The 27,375-nt window shown below is 39.7% G+C and overlaps 1 protein-coding gene across 1 annotated transcript in view; it reads right to left on the bottom strand.

Annotated features, from left to right (window-relative positions):
* KAT6B (lysine acetyltransferase 6B) overlaps window positions 1-27,375 on the bottom strand; it is a 75,438-nt gene that overhangs the window by 31,801 nt on the left and 16,262 nt on the right. Inside the window, exons 6-11 of the mRNA XM_032140633.2 lie at window positions 25,757-26,685; window positions 24,648-24,769; window positions 22,754-22,869; window positions 20,155-20,296; window positions 16,825-16,986; window positions 12,642-12,735 (exon numbers count right to left, since the gene is read on the bottom strand). Of these exons, the coding sequence (XP_031996524.2) occupies window positions 12,642-12,735; window positions 16,825-16,986; window positions 20,155-20,296; window positions 22,754-22,869; window positions 24,648-24,769; window positions 25,757-26,685 (1,565 nt within the window). The remainder of the gene's footprint in view (window positions 1-12,641; window positions 12,736-16,824; window positions 16,987-20,154; window positions 20,297-22,753; window positions 22,870-24,647; window positions 24,770-25,756; window positions 26,686-27,375) is intronic.

Here is a 27,375-nt window from a genome sequence, read left to right as displayed (position 1 = left end):
GGGTAGAAATGAAGTATGTGGCTTTCTTCCTAATTCGCTTTATGGACTTAAAAGGGCAGAGAAGCAGGGAGCAGGAAACCAAAGAAAAGATGCTTTTCTCTTCCAATGCGGTGCTTCCTCAAGAAATCAGCCAAGAACTATTAAGAGGCTAAGGGAGAGACAAGCCCGGGGATCTCTACGGACGTGGGTCGTTGTGGCACCTAAAGAAGAAATCTCTGTCATTAAACTAGAGGAGGAAAGAACGACGGTGCAGAAAACCACACTGATTAATACTCAAGTGAGAAAGGAACTAAGGTACTAAATCATACCCTAAAGCATCTTTCCTCAAAAGTTTATTGTAGTTCCTGCTTTCCTTAAATCTGGTTGGCTGTATATGTGTGTGTGGGGGGGGCAGGTGGTGGTGGAGGGGAGTATCATTTCTAAAAAAGGGGACATGTGGAAGGACGCTGCTAACCACACTGAAGACAAGAGCCAAGTTCATAACCTGGAGGCACAAAACTGGGCCATTTGCACCATCTTCTAGCAGCGCTGATTAATTATAGACTCAGTTTTTAAATAGCACACGGACCTCACAAAAGCTAAGGTGAAATCCTCAACATATGAAGAGCCAGCAAAGGGGATTCCCCGAAGTGAATGCCGAATTCATTCAATCACTTCTGCTTCCTATGGTTACAGCCTTGTTCCATGAAGGACTGCCCAATATTTTAATATTGAATAAAGAAAGCCAAAAATTGAACCTGCTGACACATTTTTATGATTATTCCACAAACATACTAATTTTAGAAATGCCTGAATGTACAGTTAATTGATATTTAACTTAACTGACGAACTTGCCATTAATATTAATTAATTAATATTATTAATTAATTAATATTAATATTAATGGCAAGTTTATCTGGTCTCAAAAAACTATAGACGTAAGTCTGTAGACTTGGATCCAGCTGTCCTTTACCCTTTATAGCGTTAGTTACACGTCCCTCCGTCTCCAATAAAAAAGAAAAAGTTAATCTGAGATTTAGAATCTTTATAGTTCTAGTTAGTAGGTTTAAGTATTTTAGTTAGGAGAGACTGTTGAATTTCATCAAATGCCAGATCTGACTTTGTAATAAACCACCTGCCTGGATGTCGCTTTTTGTTTTCCCCTCAATTTTTTCCATCAGCGCTGCTCTTTCTTCTCCCTACTGATGTACATACACATGCTCCAGGGTCTCCAGCTTAAAAATAAAGACAACTAGATTCCTGTGTCCCCAGCCCTTGACGGTCAAGCTTTTGTTTTGTTTTGGTTTGTTTTTAAAAAAGAAAAAAAAAAAAAGACAGAGTCTTGCTCTGTCGCCCAGGCTGGAGTACAGTGGTGCGATCTCAGCTCACTGCAACCTCTGCCTCCCAGGTTCAAGTGATTCTCCTACCTCAGCCTCTTGAGTAGCTGGGACTACAGGCACGTGCCACCACATCCAAATTTTTGTATTTTTAGTAGAAATGGGGTTTCACCATGTTGGCCAGGCTGGTCTTGAACTCCTGACCTCAAGTGATCCACCCACCTCAGACTCCCAAAGTGCTGGGATTAGAGGCGTGAGACACTACGCCCAACCAAACAGAAAAAAAAGTCAAGCTTTTTGAATGTACTTCTTTTAATCGCACTTAATATACAGTTGTCCAAAGAATACTTCTTACGACTTTCTCTCTGGGGCACTGAATCTCTGGGGGATGATCTTAGACAAGTCTCTTAGTGTCTTGTCCCAGAAGAGAGATGGTCACAGTCACCTACCCCATAGGGTCTCTGTGAGGACTGAGTAAATGTGTGTAATTCCGGTAACAGTGTCTGACATATAGCAAGGGCTCTAGAAGTGTCAGCTATGATGATTATTGTGACTGTTACTGTTGAAATACTGACCTCTTCTGGTTTTCCTAACACCATTATCTCCCAATTTTCTTCTGACTTCTGGGCCCTTTGCAATTTCCTTGGCGAGCTCCTCATTCTTTATTAGTCCCTTAGATGTTAGACTCCAAGCACTCCACCCTCAGCCCTGTTTCCCTACACACTTCCCCCTGGTTGTCCTCACCCACATCCATGGTTTCAGCTACCACGGCATGTCCACGACTCCCGGCTGTTCCCTCTAATGCAGACCCCCTGCTGAGCTCTAACGTCTGTGCAAAGTGCACGTAGACATCCAAACGCACAGTGAAGGCTACATGAACAAAGCTGCGCCCACTGTCTCTCCAAGCTCAGTTATGCATTCAATAAATACCAGTATTTTCTGAGCACCACTCTGCACCAGGCATGCTCCTGCTACGGAACTAACAGGACCTGCCTCTTTTCCATGCATCCTCACTGTCAGGCCTCCATTGACTCTCACCTCTTTTCTTTTTAGTTACAGCAAAAAGTATAAATAAGGAAATAAAAAGTATCTGTAATTCTAATTCCAGAAGTCATCTAGAAATGTATTTGCTTTGCTTTGCATATTTTTTACATAATTGAGAACATATTACATATATAATTTTGAAAGCCACTTGTTTATCATAAGCATTACAAATTCCCAGATAACTTTTTTAAGAAACAGGGTCTGGTTCTATTGCCCAGGTTGGAGTGCAGTGGTGCAATCATAGTTCACTGCAGCCTTGACCTCCTGGGATCAAGCCATCCTTGATGGAGGACTCAGCCTCCTGAGTAACTGGAATTATAGGCACAAGCCACCAGGCCCAGCTAATTTTATTTATTTATTTTTGTAGAGATGGGGTCTTACTATGTTGCCCAGGCTGGCCTTGAACTCCTGGGCTCATGTGATCCTCCTGCCTCAGTCTCCCAAGGATTACAGGCATGAGCCACTGCACCTGGTCAGAACATAATTCTCAGCAGCTAATAATATTCCATTATATGGATGTGCCATAACTTTCTCATGGGAATGGTTCTCTCTTGCCTTTGAAATATCAAGTCTGTTTTAGTTTTTTTCCTGTTATAAATAATGAGTGTGAAGGACAAATATACCAAAACATTAACTCTTTGGGTGACAAGACTGAGAGGAATTTCATTTTCTTCTATTATTACACCTATTTTTTTAACTTTCTACTATGAGTCCATATTGCTATAATCAGGGGCTGGGGGAGGGAGGCAAAAAGAGAAGTCCACTATTTAAAACATAATAATATGAAACAAAACAATGTTGCTATATTAACTATGAAAATAATGTTTGTTGATTAAAATATGCTGATTTCCCTAGAATAAATTCCTTTAGAAAATAACCATTGGATTGGCTGGGCGCGGTAGCTCACGCCTGTAATCCCAGCACTTTGGGAGGCCGAGGCGGGCGGATCACCTGAGGTCCGGAGTTCGAGACCAGCCTGACCAACAGGGAGAAACCCCGTCTCTACTAAAAATACAAAAATTAGCCCGGCGTGGTGGCGTATGCCTGTAATCCCAGCTACTCCGGGGGCTGAGGCAGGAGAATGGCTTGAACCCGGGAGGCGGAGGTTGCTGTGAGCCGAGATGGCGCCATTGCACTCCAGCCTGGGCAACAAGAGCGAGAAACTCCGTCTCTTAAAAAAAAAAAAAAAAAGAAAAGAAAATAACCATTGGAGGCTGGGCACGGTGGCTCACACCTGTAATCTCAGCACTTTGGGAGGCTGAGGCAAGAGAAATGCTTGAGCTCAGGAATTTGAGACCAGCCTGGGCAACACAGCAAGACCCTGTCTCTATTTTTTATTTTACTGTTTGAGATGGAGTCTCACTCTGTCGCCTGGTTGGAGTGCAATGGCACAATCTCAGCTCACTGCAACCTCCACCGCCCAGGTTCAAGTGATTCTCCTGCCTCAGCCTCCTGAATAGCTGGGATTACAGGCACCCATCACCACGCCCAGCTATTTTTTGTATTCTTAGTAAAGACAGGGTTTCATCATGTTGGCCAGGCTGGTCTCGAACTCCTGACCTCAGGTGATCTGCTTGCCTTGGCTTCCCAAAGTGCTGGGATTACAGGCATGAGCCACTGTCCCCAGCCTATTTTTTAAATACATAAAATTTTATTTTAAAAAATAACCATTAGATGTTTTTGATACACACTGTCAAAGTTTCAGAAAATGCCTACCAATATACATTTCCTTCAGTGTAAATAAGATGTCCATTTTCCACCAGCTTAGTTAGATTTGGGTAAGTTGTAAACTCTTGGTTAGTGTGGTAGGCAAAAAATTGTAATCTTGCAGTTACTAAATTTGCATTTTTAAACCACCAACAATTTTTCTTCATATTTGAATTAGCCATTATACCTGAAGGACTTTGGAGTGGAGTGGCTAACAGTTAAAGTGCTTGGGTTCAATTTGCAGCTGTGCAACTTATGTGTGTAATTGTGCCTCAATTTCAACACCCATAGAATGGGGCTAAAAGCACATATCTCAACTGTTGCCGTGAGGACTGAATGAATCAATCAATAAATGCAGGACTCATAGGAAAGGGGTTGGCACATGTTACTCACTCAGTAAATGTCAGCAATGTTGTGCCCACCAGTGATTTTCCTTTTCTGTACATTATGTGTTCCTGTCCTCTGCCTATTTGTTTATATATTTATTGAGAGGCAGAGAGAGAAGGAGGGGAACAGGGGGCGGGGAGAACAGAGAGAGAGAGAGAGAGAGAAAGGGAGAGAGATGGTCTCCTTGTGTTGCCCAGGCTGGTGTTGAACTCCTAGGCTCAAGTGAGTCTCCTGTCTCGGCCTGCCAGAGTGCTGGGATTACAGGTATGAGCCACCATAGCTGATCCTCTGCCCATTTCTCTATTAGGTTTTTGTTTTAATGCTACCAAACTTAAAAGTATATATATATTTATTTAAACACTATAGATACTAAACTTTGCCTGGCACGTATGTTGTAAACATCAAACATCTTTTTCATTATGTTTGCTTTAAATATTAATACTTTTTACTAGATAGAAGCTTTATATTTTTATATAGTCAAGTCCATCTGCATATTCTTTCATTGCTTTGATGGTTATGATGTCCTTGACCATCCAAAGATCAGATAAATAATTATACATAATCTCTCCTCTAGCTTTTTTTTTTTTGAGACCGAGTCTCACTCTGTCGCCCAGGCTGGAGTGCAGTGGTGCGATCTCGGCTCACTGCAAGCTCCACCTCCCAGGTTCAAGTAATTCTGCCTCAGCCTCCCGAGTAGCTGGGACTACAGGTGTGTGCCACCATGCCCGGCTAATTTTTGTATTTTTAGTAGAGACGGGGTTTCACCATGTTAGCCAGGATGGTCTCGATCTCCAGACCTCGTGATTTGCCCGCCTTGGCCTCCCAAAGTGCTGGGATTACAGGCGTGAGCCACCGCACCCAACCTCTCCTCTAGCTTTTTAAGTGTTTTTGCGTGTCTGTTTTTTGGTAATCGAGTCTCTAATCTACCTGGAGTTTCTGCTGCTTCCTCATGCAGTCATGCTTGTGAATATGCTGCTCCCCTCTGCCTAGAATGTTTTCACTTCAACTTCTTATGAGCTCTCAAAGCATACTGTCCAAAATACTATGCAACATTTGTTGATTTGTCAGTGAACTTGACAGCCCAGCAAGAGCTATGTCTTCTTCCCTTTTGGTTGCTGATGTTTAGCAGAATGTAGAGTGTGGTATCCCAATCAATAAGGTTGAAGTAAAGAGGTAAAAAATGAAGACATGACTCTTCGCATCTTCCTTTATCCTCCAGTTTGGCATCAGATAAATGCATATACACAAACACACATGTGAGTGATGGTGCCACCTCCCTCACCACCATCTGGCACTTGGTTCTCTCACCTACTGCTGAATCAGTTGGTGTTCCCTGGGTCTCTCCTGGGTCAGAGCCCAGGAGAACGGATTTTGTATCCTGCTCATCAGCCAGGGTTCTGGCTCTGCAGGCCTGAGTAAAACACAATTCATTATCTGCTCACTTATTACCTAGCCAAACAGAGTCCTAACAACTGAAAGGATATCTAACATACAATAACTGCTACCTAAGTATCTATCAGTCAAAATATGCCCAAGATTACTCATGACACTTTTTAAATTGCAAAATATTGGAAACAACCTATACAGCCATACATAGCAAAGCAGGTAAGCAAACTATATACATGCATGCAATGGAGTAGAGTGCAGCTGTCAAAGAAAAGAAATCTCTACGAAGTCATTTCCAGGATATACTGGAAAAATCAAAATGCAAAAAACTACCTATAGTATGCTACCTTTTGTGTTAGAACAGAGGAGAAATTAGAAAAATGCACATCTATCTGCTCATTTGTACACAAAGAAACACAGGAAGGATAAACTACAAGCTAATGAGAGTGGAGACCTGTAGGAAAGGATGAGGGAAAGGGAATGGGTAGAGAGGGCACATTCACTGAGAATACCCTTTAATACGGTTCCACTTTTAAAATCATGTTAATGTTTTACATTCTAATTTAAAAAGGTAACAAGTATAAAATAAAAAACAAACAGAAACAAATAAGCCTAATTGTATTCCAATGAATACTACAGTAACACTGAAGGGGGAGAAAAACTAACTCAAGTAACATTTAAACACAGTGTTTTGACTAAATACACTTGGGGTAAAGCCAAAAGGAACCATATATAAATATTGACCTCCACTTAAAAGGTTTGTTTTTCACAATGGCATCAGTTAGCAATTCTAAAACTACTTACTGTGTATTCTAGGGTGTGGCACATAAGTATATTGTGGGTAATGGAAGTCAGGGTTCTCATTGTCAGAGAATGGAATTACATGGGAAGCGGGGAGGACAGAATACAACCGTATGGTGGCGCGGATCTGGAATGGTCTGAACTCATGAAGGGAGTGTGTGTGTACATGCATATGTGTTTATAACACCCATATGTATATGTGCACATACATGGATATAAATATGCATGCTATCCTAGCTCTGTCCTCTGAGAGGGCTAGAAGCAGTGACACCCAAGTAGCAATGGGCACATTTAAGTGATCAGAACTTGGTTTCCTCTTTTTTTTTTTTTTTAAGACAAAGTCTTGCTTTTTCACCCAGACTGGAGTGCAGTGGTGCAATCTCAGCTCACTGCAACCTCCACCCACCGGGTTCAAGCAATTCTCTGCCTCAGCCTCCCAAGTAGCTGGGACTACAGGCACCTGCCACCACGCCCAGCTCATTTTTGTGTTTTTTTTTTTGTAGAGACAGGGTTTCACCATGTTGGCCAGGCTGGTCTTGAACTCCTGGCCTCAAGAGATCCGCCTGTCTCGGCCTCCCAAAGTGCTGAGATTACAGGCATGAGTCACCGCACCCGGCCCAGATCCTGGTTCCTAAATACTGTCCTCTACCATAAGGAACCACGGCTTGGGAGAAATGGATGATTCCAGGGGTGGCTTAAGAAAAGGATAAGCTAAATCTGGAACATCATGCTGTGGCAGAAAGGAAGGAAGAATCCACAGGATGGAAGCATGTGGAAAAGGCACAAGAACCCACTTGAAACATTTGCTGCTAAATAAATCTGGGACAATTTGATGTTTGGGGAACATCAAAATCAATCATGGTAATGACAAGTTATAACCTATAGAATAAAATTAAAACCCATAATTATACAAAAAAATTAAATAAACGGGGAAGAAGAAACAATTCTTCCTTATAGAATGCCAATTAGTAAGTTGTAGAAAGAATGCAAGTAGAAAATTACCATTTGGTAATTATCACAGTAATAGTTATTTTAGATAAGAGCCATAAGTGAATGGTAAAACTAGGAGGTGAAAATTGGATGAGAATTGATATTTATATAATCCCAAAGTATCTTCTCACCAGATGCTTACGGATTACAAAGCGAAAAATGGTAATTTCACAGTGAAGAGGCCTGGCAGTTACCACCTTAACCCAGTGATGAGACAAATGTATTATCATATGATCCTGATGAAATGCACTGGGAAGGACATACGGTCACTTCCATGGTATTCCTGCCAAAAAATGTACAGCCTAAATCTAATCGTGAGGAAACATCGGAAAAGCCCAAATTGAGGCACACCGTACAAAATAAATGGCCTGTATGCTTCAAAACTGTCAAAATCATGGAAAATACAAGGCAAAGCAAAAAAAAAAAAAAAAAAAAAAAAAAAAAAAAAAAAAAAAAAAAAAAGCAGGTACTATTCCAGATTAAAGGAGGCTCCAGGGACATAACTACATAACTACATACTCCATGTGATCCTGGAGTAGGAGATTTTTTTTTTCCTCTAGAAAGAACATCAGTATAATCTGGCAAAATTTAAAATTTGAACAACGTGCATAGATTACTTTAATATCTTGATTTTAATAATTTGTATTGTGGCTATATATGAGAGCATCTTTGTAGAAAAACTGCAATATTTAGGGGTAAAGGTACAACACATCTTCAACTTACTCTCAAATGATTCTGAAAAGAAAATATGAGAGAGAGGAGAAACAAAGGGAGAGATTGAGAATAATAGAGCAGAAAACAGATGTGATAAAATGTGAACATGTGCAACAATGTACAGGAAATTTTGGTATTATTCTTAGAGCTTTTCTCTAAGTCTGAAATTATTTCAAAATTAAAGAAAAAAATAGTGAGATGGATAAGGCATTGCTGGGCAGCCCCAGCGGCAGAAGCAGTCCAGGGCTTGGGAGGGAGCACTCTGGGCCCCCAGTGCTCAGCAGTGGCTGGGAGAAGAAGAGCTCCTTGCCTTGACGGTGTGAAGATCCGAAGTAGGAACTGCAAATGTTTTGTGGGCAAGGGAGTTCTCTGAAGTACTGAGATGTCTGGTGGGGATGGAGGGAGAGAGAGAGATAGAAAGACTTTATAGACAGAGATGGGGGAAGACTTTCAAATTTTCTGATTGAGAAAGAGAGGGAATCCTAGAATCCAAGAGGAAGGAATGTGTTCTCAACCAATCCATGATAGTCACTCTCTCCTCCACCCATTCCAATTGTGGGCAAAGAGTCATAAAACCCACTAGGGAGTTTATGAGCAAATTGGGAGTTGGTGCCCTTTAGTCACTCTGGCCAAACTCTGCAAATGGCCTCCTGGGGAGCCTTGCTCTGACAAATCCCAGAGAAGCTGGTCTAGGAAGTGACATACAAATGACTTATTGTGCAAGCAGCACATGGTCCCATGGATGACCATTCCACCTCACTCTGCTGCCCTGAAGAACAGTGTTCAAAGCCCTGCATTTGCAGTTCTTTATACAGACAGTCCCTGGCTTACAATAGTTCAACTTTACTATGGTATGAACAGTAAAAACCACACTTGATCGTTTCCTGGGCTAGCGATATGTGGTACAACACTCTTACATGAGATATTCAACACTTTATTATAAAATTGGCTTTGTGTTGGATGATTCTGCCCAACTGTAGGGTAATGTAAGTGTTCTGAGCACATTTAAAGTCCAGGCTAAGCTATGATGGTTGGTAGATTAGGTGTATTAAATGTATTTTTAATTTATGACATTTTCACTTTATCATGGGTTTATCAGCCCATAGCCCCATTGTAAGACTAGGAGCGTGTATATACACACAATGCATTACATTCCACCCATGTCTGTGATCAAGTGTGCAAGTAGGCAGCTATATCTTTCTCCCTGCTCGTATCGTGTTTCAGCTTACTAAACTGGCAATTATAAAGATCTACCTGATTTACAACCTCATTTGACTTAATGAAAATACATCCCTGACCAAAAGACCCCAGGCTCATGTACAAAATAGAAATAAAATAAATTTAACCATTAAAAAGTCCTTTAAAAAACCAGGGCAGATTTTAGAAAACCTGTAACCCTAGTTAGCTTTCTATCCTGGGCTCCAAATTATGAGATCAAAAATGATCATGAGAGGTCATGTGACTCATCCCTACCTTCAAAGGCTGGATTTCAATCATTCTGGAAAGATATTTATCTCCTATTACTTTAAGTAACTTTCAAGAGAAGGTGCTATTAATTTCTTCAGCAGCCTACTCTATCTTCCTTAAAACTTTTATAGCCAAGAAATTCTTTTGGTTTTAAATTGAATTTCTATTGGGTTTACACCAGTTCCCATTTTCTTTGAGTGCTATAAAATTCTTACCCTAGTTTCCCCTTCTCTGAGGGAATAACACCAATCTCTTTTCAACTTGATTCAAATCTTTCACTGCACTTCTTAACCCACTCCAGTAGGGGCAATGCTAGGTGTACAGGAAAGAGAAAATAAAAAACCACACCCTCAGCACTGCTTTGCCTGGTCACATCCTGGTGGACAGCATTCATCATGGTGGCCCTGAGCCACTGAGAAAAGGTTTCAATGTGTTCTGTAGTTTAAAAATACAAGGTAGATTCTAGTAACAGTTTTCACTAAAATGGTTAAAAAACAGACATAGCATTTGAAGATAATGTATTTGCTACCCAGATTATTCTCTTATGTAGAAGGCCTTAGTGCCAGATCATGCTGTACAAATAAGATGCTACTGAATTTAGAGCTTGAACTTTTACCTAGTAAGTACCAGTTCCTTTTTAATTTTAGGTAGACAATGATTATGGACAGCAACCATATCAATTTGGAAATTTAGTTTATATCAATCAAATTTAACTTATATCATCTAATACATATTATTATAAAGGCAACTGTCCTATTGGATACAGAGAAGTTGGAAGTATGACACCTCCATCAATAATTACCACAAAACGGTGAACAGAGTGTAAGTGTGATACCATATAGAATACTGTATAAGATAAAATAAAGGTATGAGATAAAATTCCAGGAGGTGGGATCAAAAAGCACAGATTCTTGAGCTGGCTCTTAACAATGGGCAGGATTTTGAACAGACAGAGTCTGGGAAAGGAGGAGGTGATCATTTCAAGGAAGGGACTGCATAGACAAAAAATAGAGGTATAGGACCATGCTCAGACTATTTGAGAAAAAGGAGATTAGTAGATGAAAAAGCCTAAAGGACAGGCTGGAACTAGATGTTGGAAGACGTTAAATATTGAGCTAAGGAGTTTGCCTTATTCTGTAGGCATACAGATATGACCAAAAATTTAAGGCTTGAATGGCTGCTATGCATACCAGAAACTATATTTATGAACTACTTATGAATGGTAGCCACCCAAAACTAGAGAACAAGATAAATGGTTTTGCCCTCAGAAATGATTACAGCTAGGACTCTATAAAAATAAAAATGGTACACTGCATTTGGTAAGATGGCCCTCCTTGGGATTACTGGTTTCATGGATAACTAGGTCAGGAAAGTATAGATAAGACTAGGGTAATTAATTAATAACTAAAAATATTATCTAAAAAGAGAAAAAAATCAAAATTCTTCTTTTAAAAGAATCACATTCTTCAATGTCAATAAATCATATAAATCAGTCCAAAACTGCTATTCAGTTATTTTACACTTTACTCAGAACTTAATCTTTTAATACCCAACAATATAGATTTAGATTCACTATATTTCTTTATGGTTTTCTGTGAGCACATTTACATTGTGGTTTTTGCATCTGATGTAGCTGATGAAGATTGTGCAAAGTCCTAAATTTTCCTCCTTTCAGTTAATAACCAGACAAACTGCAATCTGGTAATCAAGAAGCACCTGGTTCCTAGTGACAGATTTTTTTTTTTTTTTTTTGCGACAGAGTCTCTCACTCTGTCACCCAGGCGAGTGGCACCATCTCGGCTCACTGCAACCTCCACCTCTCAGGTTCAAGTGATTCTCCTGCCTCAGCCTCCCTAGTAGCTGGGAGTACAGGCATGTGCCAACACATCCAGCTAATTTTTGTATTTTTTAGTAGAGATGGGGTTCACCTTGTTGGCCAGGATGGTCTAGATCTCTTGATCTTGTGACCCACCTGCCTCGGACTCCCAAAGTGCTGGGATTACAGGCATAAGCCACCACGCCCAGCCAGTGACAGATTTTTACATGACCAGAAATGACTATTATCATGGGATATCTGGTCATCATGTTATCTAGATATTTTGAATCAATTCTCCAAACGTACCCCTAACACAACATTTACACATCCAGTATAATATAAACAAGGAGAAAAAAAAAAACTGCCATTTTTAAAAACATTATCCATATGCATACTTTTATATATTATGCCGGTTTTAACTGAGAAGGCTCAGAAGATATGAGTGCATATAAGATAAATATTTCTTGGGAAACCTCTAGATACAAACACCGTATTAATTTCCATAATAGAAAAGGGAAATTAACAAAATAAGGTAAGAGTTATTTCTACTAGCAAGGCCTAGGATAAGCTGCCTAGAAAATTATTTTTCTAAATGGAAATATACCTTTTCTGCTTTGTACTGTACAAGATTATAGGCAAAATTTTAGAGAGCTGAAAATCCTTTCAAATAATACTTTCTTTAGCTTTAATCACGAATAATTGCCTCTTTTGGTGCTAATGAGCATGAGCACCACAAAATGGAATGTAATTCTGTCGGTTCATTCAGGGTAATGGCTTTGTGCATGAGGCCTGCTGCCGAGAGATCTAGTCTCAATTTCCTAGAGTACAATCACTGAGCAGCAGTACATTTTTCACTTGAGGATGATGTTCTAACCTATGTAAATATAAACAGAAAACCCATTATCTATTGATAAAAACAACAATGCAGGTTAAATAAAGTTTTATAGGGTACTGTTTCCTATAACAGCCATCAGCTTCCTGGATCATGAAAGTAAATAAAGTACTTCACTTACTGAAATCAATGAGAAACCGTCCAAATCCTTGCCTTTGGTGCTGGGGCATGATCATTATGCAGGAGACATTATACTTCTGCTGGCAAAGCTTTTCCTGAGGGAAGAAGAAACAGATCAAGTATGTCAGAGCCCTGCTGAAGTGGGCAATTCCCTGCACCTGCCACTGTCCTTGTAAAACTGTCCACTAAAGAAAGCCAATGGGTTAGGTCAGGATCAAGCAGAAAAATCCTACTATATTAATCAATCAAACTATCAACTAACAACAAACCATCAACTCTGGCATGCCTCTCAACGACATCTTTATTCTTGAAAGTCAGTGCCATAAAATATGCATAAAGAATCCAAGGAAATATATGAACCAAATAAAACAGAATACAGACTGTATAAAAGAAATGCCTTCCTTGCTCAAATAACTTCAGAGATAGAGAAAATAACATCCCAGGGAGTCACCCAGCGGAGTAAGTTAGGATTTAGCTGGCTATCTTGCTAAATATAATAATAATCTACAACTCCGCAACAGCAATCTGTCTTCTGCCTTTGGGCAAATGCCCCAGTGAAACTAAAACAGTATCTGTGTGGGTAGATGTGCACACACATATTTCTCCTATGAATAAAAAGTCAATGTAAAAAGCTAGAGAAATAATCTGCATTTCAAACCAGGAAAACAAAATAAAAAGAAACAAAAAGACAACAACAAGAAACCCTAAAGCCTCCAAACAAAGGTTAGACCAAAATATTACCAACAGTTTGAAACCAGGAGGAAGATCGGGTAGAACATGGTAAGAAACAGCTCTTACAGTTAAAGAAGAATTTGCAACTTTCATGGGATGTGGTATCAGGGCAGCATTTTTTTATTCAGAGTACACAGAAGTTGCCAAAACCTACACAGAGATCTGGAAAAGGCTTTTGAGGTCATGGATGCTCTGGCCAAATATAAACCACAAATAAGACTGACCACAAATGGTACCGACCACACCAAAGAATTACTTCAGAACACCCAGATCTTTAATGAACCAATTTGAAAGATCACAGGAGATGGTTGTGGAAAAAACCCTACAGGGCAGAATTGAAGATTTCTTTGTGAAAAAGATGTACTCCCAACTTTTGCACATTTGTAGTTGTCTATGGAGCCTCTAAAAAATGAGGAGGAAGCAATGTGCATCAGTTTTTCTAAGAAGATGAATTGTCCCTCACTGGATGTGCACATCAATGGCGAAGGTTCAAGTAGTTCGTCTATTTTGCAAAGTTAGACAAATGGGTCACTCTCTCTAAAAAGAAATGTACTCTGGGTTAAGAGAATTCATCCTTGATGCATTCCTTTCTTTGTCCAGAACCATTTCCACCTTTTGGAGTTTTTTGAGATCCAATATAGTAGTGATCCTTCTTCCCCCGCTGTGCAACTTAACATGTTACTACAGCTAAATTCTAAGCTATGAATAAAACTAATCCTTCTTTCCTTTCTGTTTACAGCCATCTATTATGTGCTTGGAAAGTCATATGCATGTAACAATTTGCACTGAACCTTTCTAGGTCATTCCAGCCCTTCTCTGGCTATCCTTGAACTGTCGTTCTAATAACCTTTAGAATTTGGTTCAAGAATAGCCCCAAAGGGCCAGAGTCCTCTAGATTCCAACTGACACATGAGAATATGGTTTAGTTTCATCTAGTCTTTTTTTTTTTTGAGATGGAGCCTTGCTCTGTTGCCAGGCTGGAGTGCAGTGGTGCAATCTCAGCTCACTGCAACCTCCGCCACCCAGGTTCAAGGGATTCTCCTGTCTTGGCCTCCAGAGTAGCTGGGATTACAGGGCGCCACAATGCCCAACTAATTTTTGTATTCTTAGTAGAGACGGGGTTTCACCATGTTGGCCAGGATGGTCTCTCGATCTCTTGATCTCGTGATCCGCCCGCCTCGGCCTCCCAAAGTGCTGGGATTACAGGCGCAAGCCACCGCACCCGGCCTCATCTAATCTTTTAACATGCTTATTTTTTAGATTAATTTTTGTTTCACTATACTGCCAAGGCATATTAGTATTCCAGAATAGTAGGAAATAACAGCAGCTGCTGCCATGCTATAGAAGAAACTGTGACAAAATGAGAAAAGTTGAGCTAGTTCTGAGTAAAATGTTGGGTACTCTGGCAGGAAGAGAGGCAGAAATTCAAACCTCAAGAATCACCACCAACTCTACACATGGCTGCTACTCAGCAGCCAACACAAGACCCAGGAGTGGGATGGTCAGTGCAGCATGAGGAAGGTGGGCACCTTTAAGCCTATGTTTAAATCCACAGACAATGAAAGAAACACCATTTTCTAACAGCAAGGATGCAACCACTATTCTTTTTAAGTTTCTGGAGAAGAATGATCTTGACAAACCAAATAAAAGGTAACGTGTTTTATTTATTAATCATATAGATTTCCTATTTATTGTTTTATTCAGTGTTAATTCTCTATCATCTTTTGAATTTGTAATGTGCAAATTAACTTTCTTCTTTTTCATTTTAAAGCTTTACCAAATATGTGGATTAAAACACTGAGACAGTTTTCCATGAATGCTGTTACTTATTTTTGTTTATGATCTTTGGGTTGATTCTTAAATTTAGGATAGCTATAGTTTGCAAGTACCTTCACATATATTCTATCTTTTGAAACTTCATTAAAATGGCACTTCTATAAAGCATCCCATTTACATTGTGCAAGAGCAGATTCATTAAAATTCATGTATCATCTAATATAAAAAATATATCATAAAATAAATAAGAGATAGAGTTTGGACCTTCTACCTAAAAGTCTCATAATTATTGTCTCTATTTATGTACCATCCTGGTACATTTAACTATTTCCTAGTGCCTCAGAAAAGTTAAGGTCTTTACCTGGTAAACATCTCCAAACTCAGTTTTCCTTTATTGCAAAGGAGTTATTGTTTCTTTTTTTTTTTTTTTGAGACAGAGTCTTGCTCTGTCGCCCAGGCTGGAGTGCAGTGGCGCGATATCTGCTCACTGCAAGCTCCGCCTCCCGGGTTCACGCCATTCTCCTGCCTCAGCCTCCCGAGTAGCTGGGACTACAGGCGCCCGCCACTATGCCCGGCTAATTTTTTGTATTTTTTTTAGTAGAGACGGGGTTTCACCGCATTAGCCAGGATGGTCTCCATCTCCTGACCTTGTGATCCGCCCGCCTCGGCCTCCCAAAGTGCTGGGATTACAGGCGTGAGCCACCGTACCCGGCCAGTTATTGTTTCTTAGAAGCCTTTGAGCAGAAGAATGTGATGAACTGCTCTGAACCAGTGAAGAGGACAAGCTATATCCCCTCAATATGTTGATTGTTTTCCCCACTCAAACAGCCAGAGATACTTAGGCTTTCTTTGTTCTTGTTTTGTTTTGTTTTTGAGATGGAGTCTCGCTCTGTCGCCAGGCTGGAGTGCAGTGGCATGATCTCGGCTCACTGCAACCTCCGCCTCCTGGGTTCAAGTGATTCTCCTGCCTCAGCCTCCCAAGTAGCTGGGACTACAGGTGTGCACCACCAGGCCCAGCTAATGTCTTGCATTTTTAGTAGAGACGGGGTTTCACCATGTTGGCCAGGATGGTCTCTATCTCTTGACCTCATGATCCGCCCACCCCGGCCTCCCAAAGTCCTGGGATTACAGGCGTAAGCCACTGAGCCCGGCTGATACTTAGGCTTTCTAAAGGTGAGATTGCTTTAGAACTTAAAACCATAGCACAGAGAATAGGAGACAAAAGTGTAAAAACAGTCATTTTATCAGCATGACTGTCCAAATGCCAGCGTCCTAACTCACTGAGATACTGTTGACCACAGAGGGAAGGCAACAAGGAGAAAGGAGAATTCTCTCTTAAATGCTACAATAAACTGAAACCTTCATGTTGACATCACTTAAAGGGAAAACGGAAATAAGCTAAACGCTGAGAAAATCAAAGATGCTAAGTGGTCCACAAGGCAGCAATTAGAATGTCATCAAGGCGGCACACAGTGCTGAGGTCCTTTACACACTTACTAGGCACCATGTTTTTTGTTTTCATCTTTTAAAATGAGCTCTGAACAAGAACCTGCGCTTTTCAAAAACACATGTCACTTATTCAAATTATAGTGATGAAAAAGCCCTGTTCAAAGAATTGGGCTCTACCAAAAACATTTTGAAAAAGAAAATGAAGGTCATGCTGGCTCTTGTTTTACCTTAGAGAAGTATCCAACCAGATGACAGCCCTTTTCATCATTTTTTGTAAGGACATAAAAAAGGAATGGCTCGACATCATAATACAACGTTTTGTGGTCCAGGAAGAGCTTGGCTAACAAGCAAAGGTTTTGGCAATAAATTTTGCTCATATTCCCATCAACCTAGCAAAAAGAAACAGACAACATTATTTAACATAAAAATACTGCACCATATAAAATTGTTTCTTCTATATGGTATTTCAGAAAGTACATCATTTTATTTCCAAATCCTAAACTGAGAGATTAAAACACTCTATTAAGCAAGTACAGCTTTAACCAGAAAACAGCTGTCACTGGCAAATCAGAATTCCACATTTTCTCTTAAATTAGGGTACATTTAAGGTAGTTAAAATTTCTCTTTAAGCTACCAAAGAAGGGCCCAACCACTAGTAAAGGAGTTAATTTTTACTTGTAGTTTATTCTGAGCTAAAAATGATCAGGCACGTCCTCTCTCTTTATTTGAACCAAATAAATCTGTATTAAGGAAATATAAACAGATCAAAATACTTCTCAAGTTAAACTTTATGTTGTTTCAAAAGGGTTTCACATAAAACTAAAATAAATGAACTGTATTATTCTGATTCCTCAGAAGTGTGGATTAGCAAAGAGTTTTCCATTTTGGTTTTATCCCAAGCATCATCTTAAATATAATTGGAAAAGATAAAATATCTATGTTGGGAATACTTACAGAGAAAGTGATATGAATTTCAACCTACAATAAGCACTATGATTACAGTCTACTTCTCTTCAAAATAAAAGAATCAAGCTGTGATACTGATGGCTATAGACAGGAGGCTAGGCACAGATGCCAATTTCTTTGATCAAATGTAGTTACTCTTCGAAAACAGAAAACACAGCAGATTCAAGAAGAATTTCCCTAGCACTTTTCTTAAGGGAAATGGATATTTGCTAACCAGAGCTCTGAAACAATGAACTTGACCATTCTCAGGTCTCCTGTGGACCATACAGGTTCTCATCTTGCACAAATTATTTTTAGATTTCATATAACTATTTCCCTTGGATGAAACCTAGGTCCCATACATAGCAACACAATCAAATATGGGCAATGGGCACAGAGGATACAATTCTCCCTTTAATTAAAGGAAGTTTACATGTATTTGAGAGTATGGCCCTTTTGGAAATGGTAGTATATTACAAAAAGGAAAGATGAGATATACATAACTGTGAACCAGAAAAATAGATGACAGTGCTGAAGAAAATTCTGATCAGTTGTGAACGGTGTAAGAGGAACAAAGAAAGGGAAGGCTGGAAAATCGTAATGTGTGATTACTCATCCTTTATTTTATAAGTTCTGTAGGAAACTGCTAGGAGAAAAGTTGCCCAAATGTTATACTCTATTAACTCAGATTCTAGAATAGGGACCTCGGTACTTATCAAATCCAACTCCTTATTCGTATAAGTGAATTTTACATACATGCTTCTGATGTCTCCCCTCTCATCTCTGGATGGTCCAAAGGCACCTGCCCTGAAAGAACAGCCCACTCTTACCATCCTAACAAGACTGATTCCCTTGCCCCTGAGAAGACGTTCCATGGATTTATGAGAGCTTCAATCCCAATGCTGACTCATGCTGATTTATTAAATAACTACTTAAGGCCAACAATGGGTTTTGAGCTTTGAGAAACAATGTTTTGGTTGGAAGAAAAGATCTAAGGCATCAAGGAAGGAGCCAATAGGAAAGCTGAACTTGTGACATTAGCTAAGCTTCAACTGTGAGCAGCTCTTGTCACCTCAGCTGGCTGGGGCTGGCAGGACAGCTTATCAACAGGAAGGTCAGGCAACATGTATTCAGCCTTCCTTCTAGCCCACTGGTTCTTACTGGGGGTGATTCTGCCCCCCAGGGGATGTTTGGCTATGTCTGGAGACATTTTGGGTTGGTACAACCGGAGGGGGTGGTGGTGCTACTGGCATCCAATTAGCAGAGGCCAGAGATGATGCTAAACATCCTACGCTGTATAGCATAGCCCCTACAACAAAGAACTAACCAGCTTGAAATGTCAATAGTGCCCAGATTGAGAAACCCTATGCCTAGCCTTTAGTAAGAACTAATATATCAGCTAATCTTCCCAGCAACAATACCCTTCTTCCTCCAAGCTTGCCGAAAGAGCCTGATAGAAAAGAGAAAGCTTTAAAAAAATCATAAGACACAACTGGAGTTTCCTGTGTTCTCTGATCAGTCTTGGGGAAAAACTAGTGGGCCCAAACCTGTCTGAGAAGGAGCCTGGCCCATGTGAGAAACCTACAACCTTCCCTTTATTTAATAGGATGGCAAGACACCGCAGGCCAGAAATAAAGAGAACTGTAAGGCAGAATAATACGTTTCAGCCTGAACAATTCAGAAAAAGAAAATCCAGAAGTGAAACTATATTCCAGAGAAAGAAGACATCAAGTTTGCTGTACAAGGTAGGCTTGTTTCGAGCACCCAGGAATGAGCACCAATGCACACCATGATGGGTCACAGAGGAGAAAATGCAGCCGACAACAGAAGTGTGCAAGTGGAGGGAAGAGCATAAAGGAGAGATGTGAAAAGCCCTGAAGACAGACAGTAACCTGGGAGAAAGGCATGGTCCCCTCAAGGTGAAACTGACTCAGCTTAACTGAATCCCTGAAACTGACAACAGATACATAATTAAACAATGCAACTATATAGAGGCAAGGCCTGCTACTAAATCAATTCTGGAAATACAAAATGTCTTCAAGAAACCCACAATGACAGACATATGGCCACAAGGGGTTCCTGTGAACAGCAGAGTTCTTCAGGGGTGGCCATCTACCCAGATGGGAGGGAGTCCCAACATCTGCTAGGGTCTCACCAAAAGGATTATCCACCCTGCCAAGAAGTGGATGGAAACACAGGTGGTTGTGTATTGAGGAGATACGTACAGCTGCTCAATTCCCTGGAAGAGTGAGCACCTGCCAGACATTGGCTGGAGCTGCTGAACAAAGCTCATTTCTCCTGCCAAAGAAAGTGGAATTTACAAAGAGCTGAGGAGATCATAAATTCACTGGTGAATATATCTAGTGTAGACAGGGATTTTGGGGAAGACAAAAATGTTAATGTGATGAAGTAGGGATTCTTCATCAGTCTAAATGGTTGCTTAATATGGTTAGATAAACATTCCAAAACATGGAGATGTTTTAAAGGGCAGTCTGAATTTCAGTGCCAAAATTAAATATACTTTGCACCTTCTAAACACAAATCAGCACATAGTCAACAATTAGGAGTACTACATTTCAGAAAGCCGAATTTTTTTATTTACACGTGCTTACCTCAAATACTGAAAGGTCTTTCCTTCGGTAAATTTCATTTGCTGGAGGATGAAACCATCCACACTTCTTGGAGTGTCTTAGCAAAATATTTTTACTTTTCATATATTTAAGACAGAATTCACACAGGTAAAGCTTTGGTAATCTGTTAAAGTTTAAAAATCACAGAATCTATCAGATAGATTACACTGTGGGGGGGGGAAATTAAATATCGTTCAATTTTCTCTACATCATAAAAAGGCTGTATAATAACATTGGAGGCTGGGTGCAGTGGCTCACGCCTGTAATCCCAGCACTTTGGCAGGCCAAGGCAGGCAGATCACCTGAGATCAGGAGTTTGAGACCAGCCTGGCCAACATGGTGAAACCTCATCTCTACTAAAAATACAAAAATTAGCTGGGCATGGTGGCACATGCCTGTGGTCCCAGGTATTTGGGAGGCTGAGGCAGGAAAATCGCTTAAGCCCATGAGGCGGAGGTTGCAGCAAATCGAGATTGCACCACTGCACTCCAGCCTGACACTGTCAAAAAAAGAGTGAGACACCATCAAAAAAAGAAAGAAAGGAAAAAAAGGAAGAAAGGAAAGAGAAAGAAAGAAAGAAAGAAAGAAAGAAAGAAAGAAAGAAAGAAAGGAAAAGAAAAGAAAGCAAGCAAGCCAATAGTAAAGAGACAATGTAAAAACAACCTTACATTATTTTTTAATATAATCCATAATATGTGCTCCCTTTACTTTGTGAACAAAGAATTTGTTTCCTTAAAAATATCCTATATAAAGAAAGCTTTACAGATGTGGAACCACCACCCTAAAAATCAACTTAATAAGGATACTAACCTGTCAAGGGACCAAGCATATTTTTCAAAATTCACATTTACTATCTTATTTCCAATTATATATGGTTAGTGGTATAGCTATAATATCTTACTCAGAAATGAATTTATTATTTTAAATAATCTGCGTATATATGAGGCTGAAAAGTCCTCGAACTTAGTTGTTACCATTTCCACTTCTGGAAGAGGTAACTTTAAAGTTATTATCAGAGATTTATATATGGTCTAAATGCAGTAAATAGCAGGGCTGAAAATCAAAAGATCTAGTTTGTTTTCTACCAATTCCACCGTTACTTTGAGTAAAAGACAAATACCTCTCTTCCCTGCTGACTTTTTCTCCACCTTAAAAATTAGAACACTTTTTATTTCCATATCTTAATGAACATGGTTGGTATTTATAAGAAAACGTTTAGAAGCACTTGCAAGGTCTTTGGAGTATAAGAATGGGGAAAAAGGTTTTCGAGAGAGAGGCAGACACGGATGAGACTACTTTCAAATCTTGCACTTATGTACAAATTTTATTCAAATCTTTCAGAGAACATGGCTTATGATTACCTATGCAAATTAAAGCTCATAGTCATTTAAAAAAATTGTTCAAGAACACACAACCAAATGGTACAAGCTAGGAGGAGAAACCAAAATTATTGACTCTTACTTTTGTCACTTAACTTTTAGAAAACACTTAGCATTTTCTCCAGTTACGTGATTGGCCAGACACTCACATGCTAATGAAAAAAAATAAGATCTATTCTATAAGAAAATCAAGTTTATAAATACTGAAAACTTTGTGCAGACTAAAACATTTTTGAAGATACTAGTAAAGTGTACCCTGACATACTTCATGGAAGAAATCTATTCTCAATGTACCCATTTTGGGATATATTTGTTCACAGGCTAATCTTGAGTTCAAGACAAACAAAAACTCGGCTACCATTATTTTCTCCTTTTTATTTTTTGAGATGGGATCTCGCTCTGTCACCCGAGCTGGAGTGCAGCAGTGTGATCTCGGCTCACTGCAACCTCCACCTCCTGGGTTCCAGTGATTCTCCTGCCTCAGCCTCCCGAGTAGCTGGGACTACAGGCATGTCCTATCACACCTGGCTAATTTTTGTATTTTTAGTAGAGATGGGGCTTTGCCATGTTGGCCAGGCGGGTCTCGCAGGCCTAACACCTCAGGTGATCCACCCACCTTGGCCTCCCAAAGTGATGGGATTACACGCGTGAGCCACTGGGCCTGGCCTTCTCTTCGAAGTCACAAATGGTTCTAAAAGTAAAGATTTGGGGAAGGGTCTCTTAAGACTACCCGTTCCCACCTACTTTCTCCCATTTTTCCTTCTTTTGCTAAATTTCTATTAAAAACTTGAAAACAAAATGCCAGAAATCAGAGATAAAACTAACAGGCCTAATTAAAAAATATAAAAGGCAACTGGAGAAGAAAGTCTACCCAATAATTCACCATGGCAAATTTCTTTTTTTTTAATTTGGTTTCATACAACACCAACATTTCCCCAATTAACCAAGGAAAGAAAGCACAATCTAGAAGCTAAATGGCAAAATTTATAATGCCCGTGTCACTAAGGAGCATAAGGAATTTACTGAGAACAAGGAATACTATAAAAAGGTGCTGGCAAAAGCAATAGTTTGGGAAGCACTTGGCATTGACTATCAAAATTTATTTCCTAAAATCATCCCTAATTCCTGCTTTAGAATCAAGAATTTTCTTTTCTCACATATGCGACATTCAAGTTATACACCTGCCAGACTTATTCCATTACCTTGCATATTCCTGTGGGTAAGGCGAGGAGTACCAGGTTTGGATTTCATATTTACCAAATTCAATCACAGAAGGGTACCGGCCACAGTCTTCCACCCCACTCTCACACTCTATTTTCTGTCAAATAGAAAAAAAAGGAAAATAATAATATATATACTTCACTTACATTTTGGTTCTTTCACCAGTGATTATCAAAACTTATCAAGATCAGAACAAATTGTGAATTTGCATGGCCTTAAAACACTACAGACCCTTATGAAATAGGTTGGTGCAAAAGTAATTACTGTTTTTATAATTACTTTCAATGGCAAAAACCACAATTACTTTTGCACCAACCTAACATTACCTTTGTGTAAGATTCACAGCAAACGAATACCCTAAGAAACAATATAGCAAAGGAAATAAGTATGGTATAAATACATACAAATGTCGATAGAACTGGATTTAACAATCCATTGTAACAGATTAGAAATTAGGTGATTATAAATGATGTGGCTATTACACAGGCTTATTTATTACAGATGCTTACAGTTTCCTATTCCTCCACGAGGTAGTATTTATCACAACTGTAATTAAATAATCAATTGTGAAATCTGCAGCTTAGCATTTGTCTCCTCTTATTTCCTTTATTTCCATGTAGTAAGCCATATGAGGTTAAGAACTCTGCCTGCCAGATTCACTGTGGTATCCTGGTGTCTGGTACAGTGCCTGACACAGAACAAGAATATTTCTTGAATAAAAAAAGCCAGTTTTACCATGTTGGAATGAAAAAACTTTAGAATTAGCAGTATCTTTCAGCTAATGGCCTACTGTTCATGTTTATATATGAATGTCAGAAGCAGGCCAAAAAAAGATAATATTTAAGGACTTTGAATCTTTTTCTAAAAGAGGTGGCATCCTGCTGTGTTGCCCAGGCTGGAGTAAAGTGGCTATTCAAGGGCACAATCCCACTACTGATCAACGTAGGAGTTTTGACCTGCTCCATTTCCAACCTGGGCTGGTTCAAGGACTTCCAACCTTAATAACTGGGGGAAATTTGACATTTATCTTAGCCAAAGGAAAGCTGATACAAGGCATCCTGATAGATCAGGGCAGAATGAGGGTTGGAAATACCCAATAGCTCTGAAGGTAGAAACTGTCAGGAGTATTTAGCCCAACTGGCTGCTACTAAAAATAAAGCATTAAGAGCCTACAGAAAACCCCTTCCCCACAAAACAGGAAGTGGGGTTGGGTAGGGAGTCTACCTGACCACAATGGTCATAGAAACCGAATGTAGTCACTGACACAACAAATTCACAATTCATAACAGATTCGTCTTTGAGAAGTCTGACAGCCTCACCTGTCAATATCTGGGTGGTAATAACTTAAGCAGAATTAAAGTGGAATCACTTAAAGAAATTACTGGAAAATAAAAATAAAACTGACTACAACTGATCATGAAACAAAATATTGTTTTCATCAATGCAAAAGAGCTAAAAATATGAGACATTTTTCATATGGCTGGCCATCTGTGTTGGAAGAAACATCGGTAAATTTAACAGCGATGTTCTTCTTTTTGTTAATGATTTTAAATTGTTACTTTCTAAATTTAGGCAAAACTCATCAGAAATCTATTCCTTCACACCTAGAAACGTTTTCCAAAATCTGCCTCAACTAGTGCTATTCTGTTTTATTTTGTGAGACCAGCTGAGCCCATACCTACTTTTAAGAGTGGAGACAATTCTACTAAGTCATTGCTTTTGAATGTAGAGTCAGTAAAAATGGACATGATAACGGCTAAAGAATCACAAAGGATGTTGAAAGGGATTCTCTATAAAATCAACACAGTAATTCCATATTAATAGTTAGAAGCCACATTTTATACTTGCTACTACAATGTGGGATCCTCGCCTTACCTCCCAAGAAAGTTCCTGGGCCTGCTTAAAAACATCCAAATCCTCTTCAGTAACGACATCCTTGTTTCCAATCACATTTACATCTGCACTTTCTTGTTTGATGTTTATTTTTATTTCAGTATCTGTCATTTAAAACCAGCAGAAAGTGTATTCACTGACTTGAATCATGAGTAACCACCATATATTACCAAAATGGCACCAAATTAGCATACTGGGCAAATAGGGATTTTTTTTTTAAAGCTTTATAAATAAGCTTTTACATCTAAGCACTGCTCATAGATCCAGCAGTATCCTTTCCCTGCTATACTCAAATTTTTATTTGAATTTATCACTGTCATCTTTTTACAGCTTTAATAAATATATGAGGGAAAGTAAGAGCAATACAAAGCGAAATCATATTTTTCAACCAAGATTAGAAGTTTTATCAATGTCTAGTTATAGCATTCCCATTATCAGTTTTGAGATAATAAATTCTACCACTTTGTCCAAATGACACATTTTCGGTTTTTGTTTGATAAAGGGTAGCAAATGTAATGGGCCAATTTGTTCAATGAAATTATGAAATCCGTTTTCTCCCTAAGGTGGATACACACACAGACACACTCACATCCAAAAGCACACATCACAGAGTAACAGATCAGGCTTTGCTGAGACGGAAGCAGGATGAACTTTGTCATGAGAAAGCAATGGAGCAGAGGGAAGAGCTGAAACACCCCCTGTTGGAAGCACTGACAGCACACGACCGAACAGCGCTGTGGCCGCAGAGGCGACATGGGGGAAAGCATGGCAGAAGCATGGCAGTGGCTACTCATGCGGGACTACAAAGCCATAAGCAATGCTATGGAGGCATCTGGGGGTCCTAGTGTCACTACGAATGGAAATAAATAATAAAAGGTGGGAGAGTATTAGTTGGAAAAACAACATTTTGGAGGTTTAGTCAGCATTAGAAAAAGGTCAAAGTTTCACTGCTTCTGTATGAAAGTGAAGTGAGAACAAGAGAAATAGCTAAGACCTATGTGACAAATAGGAATTGATTGGTTGATTTTTTTCGGGGTTGGGGAGAAAGGGACGGGACGCAGGTTTGGTTGGAGCTTTGACCTTTTGCTTACCATCATCCTGATCAGGTTTAATCCTTCCGTCTGTCAAGCTCCCCTTCCCTGGTGAGGGGGTCCCCATCTGAGGGGTCACTTTATATTTTAATCTGCCTAGCATCCTGTGCTTTTTAAGGAAAGTTGTTCGCTTGAAGTGAGCAATTGCTTTAAAAATACTTCCTCTAGCCATCCCCCAGCTAGAGGAGGAGGAGTGAGAAATAAACCGACTTCTAATATCTCTTTTGCCAAAGAAGTGGGCTTTAGATTTTGCCGTGGAAGATAATTCAGTTTTACGACGCATACGTTTGGGTGGTGCATAACTCGGGTGTCCCTTTTTGCGAGACTGTCCCTGAGTGGTATAGATATGAGAAAGCCCATCAAAGAGTGCCTTCAGCTGGCTGTTAGTGGTAAGGCTGCTCAGGGAGGGCACACTGCACTGGCTGGAAGAACTCTGGGGAGAGGGAGAAGTGGCCGTGCTGGACTTTTGTGAACTGGGGCTCTGACCGGAGATGGGGGTTGGGGGTGGAAGTGAAGAAGGTGGAGGTTTTAGCTTTTGTGTGGTACCTGTAGCCAACACATGAGAAGTGCATGACTGTTTCTGAGAGACCTTTTTCCTTGGACGATAGTGCTTTGAAAAGTCTATTATTTCACCTCGTGATCTGCGACCATCAGGTGATGGTGTAAAAAACTTAGTAAGGCCATCAATGAGCCCTTTGGTTTTCTTGTTAACTTTAAGTGTAGAGGCAGAAATGTAGGTGGAGGTGGTGGTGATTTTGGTGGTGGCACCAGGCCGAGTGGGGTCTGTAACAGCCAATCTGCTGCTTGAGTCCTTCCCAGATGCAGCATGACCAGATGAAGGTGTGGTACAGACTTTAGTCTTTTGACCCCTACCAGGTGACCCCCTTCCTGTGAATGCATTCATGGATCCTTCATCACTGGTTACAGACCTAGGCAGAAATTTAGAGAATAGTATCAGCATTTAATAAATAGAATTATAAAGGTATCTAAAAACAAATTTATTGCAACTAGATGCATTCAATGGGCTTAAACTTAAGAACTGTATTTTTTGTGTGTGCCACCACCTAGATGTTTCTCTGTTGGAAAGGCAGCAGCAACTGCATTTGCATGTCATGGTTCTTCCAGGGCCCATCCACCAGGTACTGGAAGAATCCATGTGGACCCAAGGGCAATATAAGCAAGAAAAATGCCGAAGAGACTAAAAGAACACCCAATGCTTTAATTATAATTAAATAAAAACAAGCTATCCTTTGGTGTTGTCACAAGTAGTTATGATTTCCTGAAATGTCTTTTTTAAAGGATTAGGAGGAAATAAGTCATATGTGTTATCCAGAAGCAAAAGAAGAAGCTTATCTAATCTCTAGTTAAAAGTAATTTTTAATTCAATTTGCAAACATATAAATAGAGTTTGGATATGGCTATAAATTTGTACTTTTTTAAAAGAAAACATAAAAAGACATCCTCTTCCTCTCAGCAGTTTGTGCTTAGGATGGTAAGATAACCAATAATACTCTCTTAGGAGAGAAGACAATTAACTACAGCATAAAATATTGCTGAAAAAAGGACAACAATAGCAAAAAACTGAAGAAATGATTAAAGAAAAGCTACAGCGGGTCAGA

The sequence above is a fragment of the Hylobates moloch genome, unplaced genomic scaffold (genome assembly GCF_009828535.3).
Source record: "Hylobates moloch isolate HMO894 unplaced genomic scaffold, HMol_V3 SCAFFOLD_3, whole genome shotgun sequence".
Lineage (NCBI taxonomy): Eukaryota > Metazoa > Chordata > Mammalia > Primates > Hylobatidae > Hylobates > Hylobates moloch.
This window is presented reverse-complemented; position numbering and strand designations above follow the sequence as displayed.